At 37.8% G+C, this 15,099-nt stretch overlaps 1 protein-coding gene across 1 annotated transcript in view; it reads left to right on the forward strand.

Annotated features, from left to right (window-relative positions):
- Positions 1 to 12,198, forward strand: part of MLIP (muscular LMNA-interacting protein) — a 67,130-nt gene extending 54,932 nt beyond the window's left edge. The window contains exon 4 of the mRNA XM_008567292.1: positions 11,877 to 12,198. Within this exon, the coding sequence (XP_008565514.1) occupies positions 11,877 to 11,882 (6 nt within the window). The 3' untranslated portion in view covers positions 11,883 to 12,198. The remainder of the gene's footprint in view (positions 1 to 11,876) is intronic.
- Positions 12,199 to 15,099: the final 2,901 nt, after the last annotated feature.

The following is a 15,099-nucleotide window of genomic DNA, read 5'->3' on the forward strand; positions in this document are numbered from 1 at the left end:
TGGGGATTTAGTGTATTTCAAACAGTGGTTTTCTTTTCTTTACTTTTTATTGTAACACAGTTGATTGTACATATCTGTCTGGTACAGACTTAAATATCAATACCTGTGGGCGATATATGATGCTCAAATCAGGATAATTAGTATATCAAGATTATACAATATAATATTTTTTTGTGTCCCTTTACCAGTTCTTGCCTTACCTCCCTCCCCTTCCCCTTTCCCATCTCTGGAAACCTCAGTTCTATCTCTCCTTTCAAAAGTTCAAGGTATTACTGTGATTGTTGTATCTTTCTTTCTTTTTTATTCATTCATTTATTTTTTTAGCTCCCACTTATGAGTGAGGATGTGCATTTTTTCTCTTTCTGTGCCTAGCTTATTTCACTTAACACGATTTTCTCTAAGGTTATCCATGTTGCTGTGAATAGCAGTATTTCATTCTTTTGTATGGTAGAGTACTATTCCATTGTGTATATATGCCACCTTTTCTTTATCCAATCATCTGACAATGGGCATTTTGATTAGTTTCAACTCTTGGCTATTGTAAATAGAGCTATGATAAACATGGGGCTTCAGATGTCCCTTTGACATGATGGTTTCCATTCCTTTGGGTATATACCCGATAGCTGAGGAACTGCTGGATCATATGTCAGTTCTATCTGCAGTTGTTTGAGGAACCTCCATGCCATTTTTCATAATGGCTGCACCAATTTACAGCCCCACCAACAGTGTAGGAGATTTCTCTTTACTCTGCATCTTCACAAGCATTTGTTATTCTGTCTTTTGGATAACAGCCAGTTTAGTTGGACTGAGATGCTATCTCAATGTGGTTTGATTTGCATTTACCTAAGGATTACTTATGGTGAGCATTTTTTCACGAACCTATTGGCCATTCGTGTATCTTCCTTTGAGAAATGCCTACTTAACTCTTTTGCCCATTTTTAAATTGGGTTATTTGTTTTTTTAATGTTAACTTGTTTGAGTTCCATGTAGATTCTGGATATTAATCCTTTGTCAGATACATAGTTTGCAAATATTTCCTCCCATTCTGTAGGTTGTCTTTTTGCTCTGCTAATAGTTTCTTTTGCTGTGCAGAAGCTGTTTAGTTTGTTATATTTCCTTCTGTTGCTTGTGCTTTTGGGGTTATATTCATAAAATCTTTGCCCAGTCCTACTTCCTGAAGTGTTTCTCCTATGTTTTCTTTTAGGAATTTTATAGTTTCAGGTCTTATATTTAAGTCATTAATCCACTTTTAGTTGATTTTGGGACATGGTGAGAGGTAAGAGTCTAGTTTCATTCTTCTATAGATGGTTACCCAGTTTTCCCAGCACCATTTATTGAAGAGGCTGTCCTTTTCCCAATTTATGTTCTTGGTGTGCTTGTTGAAGATCAGTTGGCTGTAAGTCTAAGGGCTGGTGTCTGGGTTCTCTATTCTGTTCCATTGGTCCAAGTGTCTGTTTGTATGCTAGTACCATGTTGTTTGGGTTACAATAGCTTTGTAGTATAATTTGAAGTCAGGTAGTGTTATACCTCTGGCTTTAGCTTTTTTGCTTGGGATTGCTTTGGCTCTTTGGGGTCTTTTACTGTTCCATATGAATATTAGGACTGTTTTCTATGTATGTGAAGAATCATTGGTATTTTAATGGGGATGACATTGAATCTGTAGATGGCTTTGGGTAGTATAGACATTTTCACAACATTAATTATTCCAGTCTAGGAACATAAAATGTCTTTCCATCTTTTTGTGTCCTCTTTAATTACTTTCAACAGTGATTTGTAGTTCCCATTGTAGAAATTTTTCACCTTCTTGTTAAACCTATTCCTAGTTTTTTTTTTTTTGGTGAGTATTGTAAGTGGGTTAGATTTCTTTTTCTGCTATTTTGTTGTTGGTGTATGAAAATGCTACTGATTTTTGCATGTTGATTTTATATCTTGCAAAATTACTGAGATCATTTATCAGCTCTAAGAGTTTTTAGGTAGAGTACTTAGATTTTTCTACATATAGGATCATGTCATCCGCAAACAGGGACAATTTGACTTCATCTCTTCTAATCTGGATGCCCCTTATTTCTTTCTCTTGCCTGAATGCTCTGGCTAGTACTTCTATTACTATATTCAATAGGAGTGGTGAGAGTGTGCATCCTTGTCTTGTTCCCATTCTTAAGGAAAAAGCTTTGCACTTTCCCCCATTTAGCTTTCCACTTTCCCATTTCCATTATTGGAAGTGAGGGTTTTGTATATGGCCTTTATTATGTTGAGATACTGTCCTTCTTTACCTAATTTCCTGGGAGTCTCTATGATGAAGGGATGTTGAATTTTGTCAAATTCTTTTTCTGCATCTGTTTAGATGAACATATGATTTTTGTCCTTGACTTTATTGGTGAGGTGTATCACATTTATTGACTTGCATATGTTGAATTATCCTTGTATCCCTGAGATGAATCCCACTTGATCATGGTATATACATTTTTTGATGTGTTTTTGTATTCTATTTGCTAATATTTTATTGAGGATTTTTGTGTTTATGTTAAGCAAAGATATTGGCCTATAGTTTTCTTTTTTTTGTTGTATCTTTGTCTGGTTTTGGTATCAGGATGATCCTGGCCTCATAGAATGAGTTTGGGAGAGTGGCCTTCTGTTTCAATATTTTGGAATAGTTTGAATAGAGTTAGTGTTTATTCTTCTTGAAAAGTTTGGTAGAATTCAACAGTAAGGCCATCTGGTCTCAGGTCTTTTGTTGTTGGGATGCTGCTGATTAGTGCTTCATCTCATTGCTTGTTGTTGATCTGTTCTGGTTTTCTACTTCTTCTTGGTTCAGTGTTGGTTATTCTTATGTGTTCAACAATTTGTCCATTTCCTCCAGGTTTTCAAATTTGTTGATGTATACTTGTCTGTAATAGTCTTTAATGATTCTTTGTATTTCTCTGGTATTTGTTGTAATATCTCATTTTTCATTTCTAATTTTGTTTATTTGGGACTTCTGTCTTCTTTTTTTAGTTAGCGTAGCTAATGGTCTGTCTATTCTGTTTATCTTCGCAAAAAAGCCCAACTTTTTGTTTCATTGATTTTTTTGTATAATTTCTTGGATTTCTATTTCATTTAGTTCTGCTCTGGTGTTATTTCCTTCTGTCTACTAATTTGGGGATTGGGTTGTTCTTGTTTTTCTAGTTCTTTGAGGTATAGCAGTAAGTTGTTTATTTGAAATCTTCCTATTCTTTTGATGTAAGCATTTATCACAATAAACTTCCTTCTTAGTACTGCTTTTGTTGCATCCGACAGGTTTTAGGATGATGTGTCTCTATTTTCATTAATTTTGAGAATTTTTTTTGGATTTCCTATGTAATTTCTTCTTAGACCCAATGTCATTCAGGAACATGTTTAATTTCCATGTGTTTGTATAGTGTGCAGAGTTTCACTTGTCATTAATTTCTAGTTTTAATCCATTGTGGTCTGAGAAGATGCTTGAAATGATTTCAACTTTTAAAAATTTGTTGAGACTTGATTTGTGACGTAACATGTGGTCTATCCTGGAGAATGATCCATGTGCAGATGAGAAGAATGAATATTCTGTGGTTGTTGGATGATATGTTCTGTAGGTATCTGTCAAGTCCAATTAGTCTAAAGTTTGGTTTAAATCCTGTGTTTCTCTTCTGAGTTGTTGCCTAGATGATGTGTCCAGTGCTGAGGGAGGGGAGTTCTGGTCCGCACCTATTATTATATTTGGGTCCATCTCTTTCCTTAGGTCTAATAGTGTTTACTGCATATATCTGGTTTCACCAATGATGGGTGCATATATATTTATAATTGTTATGCCTTCTTGCTGGATAGATTCATTTGTTATCATATAGTGGTCTTCTCTGTCTTTTCTTATAGTTTTTGGTTTTAAGTCTATTTTATCTGATATAAGAATAGCTACTCTTGTTCATTTTTGGTTTCCATTTGCACGGTATAACTTTTCCATCCCTTCACTCTTTGTGTGTATCTTTACAAGTGAGGTGAGTCTCTTGTAGACAGCATATATTAGGGTCTAGCTTTTAAATCCAATCAGCCAATATTTGTCTTTTGATTGGGGGACTTAATCCATCTACATTTATGGTTCTTACTGAAAGGTATTGTCTTACTTCTGGCATTTAATTGATTTTCATTTAGATGTTTTAAATATCTTTTCTTTCTTTCTTTCCATTTTATCATTTGTTTTTAGTGTTCATTTTATTTTTATTTTTTATTTTTTTGAGGTGTGAGATAGAATTTCTCTTTCTCATTTGCTTTTTTCCCTCTGCAGTTGGTTTTGCTGTTTCTTTTGTATTCACGGTAGTGATTATCATTTTTGCATTCCAGAAGTAGAACTCCTTTGAGGATATCCTGTAGGGCAGGTTGTGTGATGGTGAACTCTCGTAGTTTTTGATTATCTGGGAAATACACTATTTCTCCTTCATTTCTGAAGGATAGCCTTGCTTGATGTCATATTCTTGGCTGGCAGTTTTTTCTTTGGTATTATGAATATATCATCCTATTCTCTTCAATCATGTAGAGTTTCTGTTCAGAAGTCTGCTGTTAATCTGATGTGGACCCCTTTATAGGTGACTTGATGCTTTTCTCTTGCTGTTTTTAGGATTCTCTCTTTGAGTTTTGCCAGATTGAGTTTAATGTGCTCCAGAGAGGACCTCTTTGGATTGAATCTGTTTGGGGATTTTTAAGCCTCCTGAATTTGAAGGTCCATGTCTCTCCCTATACCTGAGAAAATTTTCACTATTATTTCATTGAATATGTTCTCAATGCCTTTTCCTTTCTCTTCCCCTCCAGGAATACCCATGATTTGGATGTTTGTGCACTTAAGGTATCTGCTATCTCTCTTAGATTTTCTTTATTTTTAAAAATTCTTTTCTTTTTCCTTTTTGTCCACTTGAATTATTTCAAAGAGACTATCTTCAAGATCAGAAATTCTTTCTTCTGCTTGCTCTAACCTGTTGCTTAAGCTCTCAGTTGTGATTTTTATTTCATTAAATGACTCCTTCAGTTCCATGAGTTCTGCCCTATTCTTTTTTAAAGTGTCAATCTCTTTGTAAATTTCCTTCTTCATATGCTGGATAGTTTTTCTCAGTTGGTTGTGTCATCTGAGTCTTTTTGTATATCATTGAGTTTCCTTAAGATTTTTATTCAGGATTCCTTTTTAGTCATTTCAAGAGTTTTCTGTTCTATGGGTTCTGTTACTTGTGAGTTATTTTATTCTTTTGGTGGACTCATATTTTCTTGTTTTTCATATTTCTAGTATCTCTATGTTGATTTCTGGTCATCTGGTAGAGCAGTTGCTTCTTGTATTACTCTTCTTCTCTGGAATCCGCTCTTGGCCCTCCTTGTTTCAATGGAATTAAGTGGATGACAGTCTCCACAGTGGCAGTGACTGCTGTGGCTGCTGCTGTGGTAGCAGGCTACTCTTGTGGTGGTGGTGGTTCTGGAGTTGGTTTTGGCAGGCTTTCTGCATGGCAGAGGTAGCTCCAGATGAGGCAGCTGCTTGCATGACAATGGTGGCTGCCTGGTGGCTCTACTGGTGGTGGTGTCTGCAGCAGTGGTGGTTTTAGCAGCCACCTGCTTGGCTATAGTGTCCACAGTGGTGTCCCACAAAGCTATGGTGTCCTTGGTGGCAGTGGGGTTACATTATGGAGGTAGCATCAGTGTTGGTGGCTGCAAGTGCCTCCCTTACTTTTGTGGTGTTTGCAGTGGCAACTGAGTTACCTTGTGGGATTAGCAGCAACAGGGTTACCTTGTGGGGCAACAGTGTTACCAGTGGCTGCAACTGCTTTCCTCATATCTGCAATGTCTGCAGTGAAAGTGGGGTTAACTTGTGGGAACAGCAGCAGCACCAGCAGCTTCAACTGCCTCCCTTTCATCTGTGGTGTTCACAGCAGCAGTGGGGTTACCTTTTTAGGGAGACAGCAGTGCCAGTGGCTGCAGCAACAGCAGGGTTAGCTTGTGGGGGTGGTAGCGGCACCAGTGGCTGCAACTACCTCCCTCGCATTTGCAGTGTCCTTTGCAACAATGGGGTTACCTCATGGGGGCAGCAGTAACACTGGTGCCTGCTAGTGCCTCCCTCACATCTGCAGTGCCTGTGGTGGCAGCAGGATTAACTCATGGCAGCAACAGTGGCTGCAGTGGTGGCAGACATCTCCCTCATGTCTGCAGACTCCACAGCTGTGGTGATGGGCCACCTGTAGGAATGCTGCCCTGTTGGGAGGTGTTCTGCAATGGGTGATGGTTTTGGGACCAGACAATGGCTCCAGCAACTGTGATGACAGTGGTAGTGGGCCCATTTCAATCTTTGTGGGAGGAATGCACCATGGGCACCTCTAGTCTGCCATCTTCCTGGAAGTCCTCTCAAACAATGTTTTATTTGTACTTTATGTGGCACTTAAAAAATACTTGGCCACTGATGAACCCTTATAGAAGCAGTTGAGATCCCTTAATAATCTATTTGAGCATTGTGTTATCTGACTTATCAATTTTCAAAGAAGGTCACTTTCATAGATTTCAACTGTTCACACTAGTGTGGTAATCTCCAAGTAAGTGAATATTTAACACCATTCAGGGAGAACATACTCTCTGCCTGAGAGAAATGATTTCTGTGTTGAGTTACTTAGAAAATTATACTCCAGTAGCAACAATTATTCCTGACTGTATTTATGATGTCTTGTGAATTCAGCAATTCTTTGCTCCACAACCACTCTACAACCCACTTGTCTTTCTACAGGCTTAATTGTGAAAGTCATACTGGGGAATGAGATATAATCAGACCTGCCTCTCTTTCCATCACCTATTAATGTAACCCTATGACTATTTTATTTTCAACTTGTGTCAATTGATTTCCAGAAACATGATTAGATGCATTTGATTCTGACCTTTCAGATCCATTTGTTCTTAACACAACTTGAGAGCTAATCATTCACTAGATGCCCATAAAACACATACTATGCAAATCTTCTGTTTTATTCCTTCTTTTTGCAAAACTTTGATAAACATTTAAGGATTGGCAAGATAATAATTCTGATAACAAGGTAACTATGAATGAATTACTATTTTGGTAGTGTGTAAGCTCTCTGTTTCATTTTATTTTGAATTTTAGAACCTCCATTAATGTCTAAGGTTCTAATCTTATGAGACAAGCATCCCATTCCTCTGTCTTTATTCTCTGAATGAGATGCAGAAAAGAGAAAATAAATGACTTGTCCATGGAAGCCATCCTCGCTTTATGGTTTGAGTCAAGGGTAAAAATAAAATTATCAAGAGGAATAGGCCCACTCTATTTCCTTCAGGCAATTTCCCAAAATTTTCTTAAAACCAAGTTTGATAATAAGTCTTGGATTGCTGAGAATTCAAGATTGTAATCTCTGGTAAGAACTTGGAATCTGAATATTATTACCTGCTGATTAAAAGAAGATTCATATGCTTTGATAGACAACTGGCTAGAGGCAAGGGCAAATTTGTCTTATAAAAATAAAGACACCTACTACAGGCACTTGAATGGATAGTCATCTTGCACAGGCATTCAGTTGGGCAAGGAAATAATAAAGGGAAGAGCATTTTTACCCCCAGATTTGGCAGTCATAAAAATGACTTTCCCGTGTTGTAAGCCCCCAGCCTGTGTTGGGGAAATAGAATTAATAAATATATATATTTCTGTCAACTCAGAAGTTATCTTCACAAAGGTAGTGGACAAAGAAAGTACTCTTATTATCGAATAAGCATCAAACCAGAATGTGATGTGCATCACAGGCAATTAGCTGAGAGATTGAAAAGACTGGAAGAAATTTCACCTTTCATATATAATCAAGTGGATACAACCCATTATATATGAGTAAGTATATGTTCTCAAGATAAACAATAATTTAATTTGTCCTCAAGTCAGAGGAATTGACAGCACCATTTATTATACATAGTTTATCTTATATTCACCTGGTAATTGGGGTGATCATCTGAGTCTGTCTTTTCACACACACACACAAAACAAATTTCTCATATCTTTGGGAAAGGAGGTAGTTTTACAATTTGGGGCCAGGTGTCATCTAAAGTTAGGGTCGCACCCTGCCTGGAAAGTAGGAGATAGGGACGCTATCTTCTTTGGATGTTTATATTCAAAGGAAATGGTTCTCAAGTCCTTGAGAAAGACTTTCCTGGGCCTGACAAAAGGCCCAACTGGTTTTCAAGAGAATTCATGTACAATTCAAGGAGAGGAGAATGAACCAACAATGATAAGTTTTCTAAAGTAAATGCTCTAAGAAAAAGGAGGGGGAGGGAAACCTCTTTCCTTATATTCGACAGAAAGAGTTGAGCCTCTTATTTTAAATTTCCCTTTGTCCTTACACTTGTTTGTCAAGCACCATAACTGAAATCTGAAAAGGTCTGACTTTGGAGTAGCCAATACAAAACAGGTTTCATTTATTTTTCTCTTTTAGGAATTCAGTTAAATCTGTTATAGGAAAGATGGTGGTTTGACCATTTTGGGATCTCTCCTTCCAAGTCATATCAACAGATTGGAGTTGGGTTTTGTATCGTAGCAAGTCATTATAAAGCTGAGAAGTCAGAAACTGGAAGGACTTGCATCTACTCCATTTGGTAGCTTGGGAAGATCATTTTTGGCTTTTCAGGTGACAGAAACAAACAAAAAATAAGACCAGGATTAATAACTATTTGGAATTTGGGTCATCCAGATATCAGATGGTTTTAACCCCAGATTCCATGTTGTGCTTTCTAGAGTCCATTTTACCTGCACTCTGTATCTATCATGCTACCTTTACAGAATTTTAATTACCGAACATCTTATAGCTTCTGTCTTATGGATAATAAATTCCAATACCAGATCTTGTGTCTTATACCAAAGTTAATAGTTACATGAATGTATAAAATACATTTAAAATTTTCAGAAAAAGTGAATATGTGATATTTAATATTATAAATTTTCTAAAAATGGTCTTTTGTTCTGATTACATAAAGTCTGGTTTCATATTTACAAAAATATGTATATAGATCATTTTGCTTTCCTATGGCAGGAAAGAGTATGCGTATTTGCTTTTGCACTAAAAGGGAGTGAAAAACCAATTTACACAGCACATTTTTTTTTTTTTTTTGAAATGCTTTCTGGGGCTGACTGGTTAGCTCACTTGGTTACCAGCGTGGTGCTGGTAATACCAAGGTCAGGGGTTCAGATCCCCATACCATCCAGACACCGGAAAAAAAACAAAAACGAAAACAGAAGTAAACAAGTTGGTTGGTTAGCTCAGTTGATCAGAGTGTGGTGCTGATAACACCAAGGTCCAGAGTTTGATCCATGTACTGGCCAGAAAAAAACCCAAAAAACAAAAAACAAAAAGCTGCTCTCTGTAACATTTGCTTAAAGTTTCACCAGACTATATCACTTATTACCTGATGTTAACTCTAAACAAAACAAATTGTGGAATTTGACTCCCTTCATAAATTATGATTTTCAAGGTGACTTAAGCTCTTTCTTATTTATATTTTCTTAGCCAAAAGAAGCATGCTGTTTAATTGGTAATATGATAAAAGACCGAGAATTAACTGCCAGGATGCCAGCCTGAAAATAAGGGTTGCTTACTTAGTTAATTAATTAATTTAATGATCATCTTTTAAAAATATTCATCTTCATTTTCCCCAAGTTATTTGGCTCTTTACCTATGTTGAGATTGGCAAAAGAAAGTAAAAACTTCACAGAATGTCCATAATGATGGCTTTGCCTGTCATAGCATAGTACATCATTTCTAACCAGCTGCTGAATTGTGGTGCTAAACAGGACTTCTGCCAGTGGGCTCAGGAAGAGGTGAGAAATAGGGCTGAGTTTGCCAGCCTGGGTCAGAGGATAAACTACCTATTCCTCTTCAATCTCATTTAATTATTTGTCAAATTATAAAATTTTCTATTTGGAAGAAAACTTAGAAGACATTTGGTCCAATATTTTATTTAATGTTATAACCCTGACTACAAGATGTGTCTTTGCATATGTTCTGTTTAAAGTCTACTGGTGACAGAGAGTTTACCATCTTACAAGTAAAGACTTAATGTATGTTTTAGTATGACTAGGACAAACTAAATAACAACTATACCAATAATAATAACAAATAGAAAACACTGGGGTTTAATTTGGAGCATTGCAGACTTGGATGTGATATTTAATCTTTTTGAGCCTCAATTTCATTTTCTGTAAAATGGGATCAAGGGGTTATGGTGAAGATCTGTACTAATTTATATAAAGTGCTTTCCATATAAAATACATAGTGCTTAGTAAATTTTAATTAAATGATGATGAATTCTTTAAATCTCTTGTAGTATTGACTACTAAATGTTTGTACTTGTGGAAAAGTCAAATTAATAGTAGTTTTCATATTTGTTAGAAAAATAATGGAGGAGATGTAATTTAGTCATTTCCTACCTTCATTTTTTTTTTTTTTTTGTCTTTTTCATGACCGGTAAGGGGATCACAACCCTTGGTGTGGTGTCGCCCACACTGCACTCAGCCAGTGAGTGCACTGGCCATTCCTATATAGGATCCAAACCTGCGGCGGGAGCGTCGCTGCGCTCCCAGCGCCGCACTCTCCCGAGTGCGCCACGGGCTCGGCCCTCCTACCTTCATTCTAAAAGCTAAGAGGATCTAAAGCTTCAGAGGATCCCAGATGATGAAAGCTTCATCTCACTCCTTATTTCATGACTGTTGATTTTTATGGCCAGAACAAATCAGTGCAGTATTGAAGCTATCCTCTTGTCTTAGTGCTTTTTCTTTATCTCTCCCTTCTAGTCTAACAAATTCAGTTTCCCCTAAGTGATACAGAATGTGTCTGTTTCACAATCCTATTCAGCTACTTGACCATGCTATACTCACATTTTCTTTCTGTTAATACTCCCTCCTTGCACATAGTCTGTGTTCCCCCTACAGTCAGCTGTAAACCGCAGCTGTCTCAGACCGCTGCTTCTTCACTCCAGGATCTGGCCCAGGGCAAAGAGAGAGTTGCCTACAGAAAAGCAACTGACCTCCTTTATTCTCCACCAGACATTTTGAATGTTCCATTTTTGGTCATCAGTTGGCATCTGAAAATAAAAAATTCATTTCCATTGGTGTCACTCCATCACATTTTCCTATCAGAGTAATATTTTAGAACTCATTTTCTCTTCTTGCCTCAACTACAATGCTTTCTTTAGTACTTTCTTTTGTGTAATCTGCCTTCACAGTTGCTAATACTTGTCTCCACTCAGTTAAGTTTATCTTATCTGTTCCAGACAGTCTTACCCTATCAAATAAGAACACACAGAGATTGAATGGATAAAGAAATTATTGGAATCACTCGCCTACCACAAAGCGACATTGTAAAGCCAAGTGAATCAGTATATGAAGAAAAAGCGAGAGGTTCTTTGCTGTCTCTGTCTTTTGTAATGTTCCATTTTGCAAAAGCTGGGACTTAATCCAATCCCTATTCACTTTACCTACTTGTTTTAGATGTTGAATTTTAGGGAATGATCCAGACATGATAAAGGAATGGTAAAATAGCAGACAAGTAATTGAGGGAGTCAGGGGTTACGGATGGGATATGGCAGCGCTGCCCCTCAAAGCCATCATGACCCCTTTTGCCAGAACTGCTCTGCTGAGCTCTCAAGGAACCAGAGTCTGATGTGAAGGTACAGCTGTGTGTCTTTATTATGCCATTAATCATGCAACAAGAAAGCAGCTACTGAGGGAATAAAAACAAACACATTTTTCCTACTCTAAATAATTTTTTATATGAAATGCTATGCCTAAATACTAATGTATAATTTTCTGATGTATTTTTTTCTGAATATATTCATCTCCATCAACCTGACTACTGTTTTCTCTTATTTTGCAGCAGTGATGTTGGAACAGAAGCTGAAAACACAGTCTGCTGAGGTTTTTGGAGTGCTGGTGCTAACCACTTGCTAGATTTAACTTTTACTTTTTTTCAAAATGAGTGCTCCCTTTATGAACTGCAGTGCAGCAGAAGAGCTAAAGAAAGTTTGCTGCAGGCATATAGCACCACATTACCCTACTAATGCCCAGCATAGGAGAGATTTATCTACAGCTTCTTGCACCACTGTCCAAGCCTTTAATGCCTTCTATTAAGCTGACAGCAATACTAATGTGCCCCTATATTCAGTGGTCAAATAAAGAAAAATCATTGGTAAATAGAAGAATGGCTGTGACTGTTTCTCAACACTAGTTTTATCTAATGCATACGTTACTGACTGGAACATGTTTTATTCCTCTTTTGCTTCACTCTTTTACATGTTAAAATAAAAAGACCAACAACTTTTTAAGAATGAGTCCCTGCCTGTTTTCAGGGGACGCTAATATTCAGGGGTCCATTGGGGAGATCTTAAAAAAGTTGAAAAAGTTAGTATGTCACAAACATAACATACACTACTTTTCTGTTCTGTTGGAGTTCTGTGCTGCTGGAGCAGAATGTGTACCACTGACACCTCAGTGAAGATAGTGTTGCTGGAGCATCTCTAATATCACTGTCTCTCTGCCCATTGCCACATGGTTCTTGTGAAGGCTACTTCTGCCAGTTTGTACCCATATTCTTGGGAGCAGCAGAGATCATAGAGCAAACCTACACTGTGATGACAATCCTGGGAGCCCACCAGAGGTACACCTGATGCTCACCCGATTGGCTGTGTTTAGTTTGTTTCCCAGTTGTTATCCCCAGCAGTCTGTCCTAGCCTCCTCTAAGTGGTTTCCTTTTTCTGCTCATCTGAGAAGTCTAGGACAACAAACAATAAGGAAGAATCCACAGCAGTTCTGGACTGTGAACTTCTAGTAGCAAAGCAGTCTTAGGAAAACCCGCTTTACTTACACTTTGCATACAACCCACCTTCCTCATGGAGCCAGCTCTGAGCCACAGCTCCCTCAGACCACTGCTTAATCACCCCAATCACCCTCTCCAGGGCACAGCAAGGAGAGTTGCCTACAGAAGAGTAACTGGGCTCCTTTATTCTCAACAGCTGTTATAGGATGTTCCATTATTAGCCATCAATTGGAAACTGTAAATAGAAAGTTCTCATCGTCACCTCCACTGGTGTTAGATCAACAAAGGAGCTTCAGTCAACCTGACTGCTCATCTCTCCTCCCCCACACAAAATCTGCTTCTCCATCAACCTGCTCAGTTGTGTGAAGCATCACTTTAGATTCTTAATCATGATCTCTAGCATTCACTGTGCTCTTGTGATGTGCCAGGCACCACACCAAGTGCTTTACATAAGTTTAATTTAACCTTCACAATGAGCCCATGGGGTAGTTAATATTGTTATTTATCTTTTGTGTTTGTGAGATCAAGCTCCTCCAAATAGTTAACAAATAGTAAGTAAAGCCTGAATTCAAATCCAGGTAATTTGCTTTTAGGACGATACCATTTACTCAATCATATGTCCATTCATTCATTCATTCATTTTCAGACCTCGGGTGTAAAAGGTTGAATTGATCACACTTCCCAGCTCATGGCAGCTCATAAGTTTGGGCGAGTACCCCTCCTGTATATACTTGTTGGTTGATGGTTGGTTATTGTTTATAACAATTTCTTTTTTCCTCCCCTGCTGTAGGCACACATTCTTATGTTTAATGTATCTTTTGCTTATATATGCTTTGAAGAAATGCATTGTTTTGTCTGGATGTATATTTAATAAACGTAAATGGTATTTCTTTTTTTTTTTTTCTTTGCTCAGCACTGTTCTTAAAGCTCTTTACACCTTGCTCTGTAGGTGTCTAGTGGATTGTTTTGTCACAGCTGCAGGGGGGGGGGGACTCTTATCACATTTCACCTACTGTGAGGAAAATGGAGACAGACTGGTCAGGATCCCTTACCCCATATCCGGCTGAGCATAACTCAGCATGTTATTGTAAATATGTTAATTGCACGTGTGTGCCCATGTGTTCCTTGGTTATCTGACTCTAGTATAAAGAACAATAGCTCTGATCCACTAGGAGACTGGGGGCTGAGCTCATGTCCAAATAAAGCATGTCAGCCTTGCCAACAGCTTCCAGGATCTTTTTCCAATGACCTAGCTCGTGACCTGCATATGAGGGGTCCATGACTCAGCCTGCATATGAGGGGTCTGTGACCCAGTCTGCACAGAAGGGTTTGAAGGGTCTGTGACCCAACCCAACACCTACCCACTAGTCCTCCACACCCTGGGCTCGGTCTCTCAGGTCGCTCCCTATACCACCAAATGTCGTGATGCACATCCTTGCATGTGCCCCCCCTGTGGATCTTCGTGAAAATTTCTCTGGCATATATACCCAGGACTAGAATTGTTTAATCCTAAAGTATATATGTACTTAATTTGACTAAATCCTTTCAGATTGCTCTCTAGAATGGGTGCACCCATTTTTATTCCCACTAACAGTGCATTAAGGGTCTTATATCCCTGAGTGCCTCTCCACCTTTGAAGATTTGAGCCTCAAAATGTTAGTCTATACTGAAATTGAAGGTAACTCTTAAGATGGGAAGGCTGTTTGAACTTGGTGTCCTATTTATCCCGTTTTCCAATTTCTCAAAGACTTTTGTGCCCTTTAACTCATTGCTGTTGTCAGTCCAGTATTATTGTCTTCATTTCATTGATTAAAAACTTGTTGTTTGACTAAGGTCACCAAATTAGTGAATGATTAATCTAGCACAACATCTTTTGATTTCCTTACTATGTTATCTTTACAAAAATAAGCTGCATCTGAACATCATGGTCTAATTTATTTGTTCGATTTTTCAGCAAAGATCAAAGTCTTAAGAGCATGAACATATGGATTTTTTTCCCATGATTTATTCCATTTATTTATTTTTTTTAAATTTTTTTTTTCGTTAAATTTTTATTTTGTCAATATACACTGTATATGATTATTATGGCCCATCACTGACACCTCCCTCCCTCCTCCCTTTCTCCCCTCCCCCCCAAGAATGTCCTTTCCGTTTGCTTGTTGTAACAACTTCATAAAAGTATAGTTGTTATATCTTCTTCCCCACCCCCCTCGGTATTTTTGGGGGTGTATGTGGGTGAATTAATTTGTTTGTTTTTTTAGCTCCCACCAATGAGTGAGAACAT

The sequence above is a fragment of the Galeopterus variegatus genome, unplaced genomic scaffold (assembly GCF_000696425.1).
Source record: "Galeopterus variegatus unplaced genomic scaffold, G_variegatus-3.0.2 Scaffold308, whole genome shotgun sequence".
Classification (NCBI taxonomy): Eukaryota; Metazoa; Chordata; class Mammalia; order Dermoptera; family Cynocephalidae; genus Galeopterus; species Galeopterus variegatus.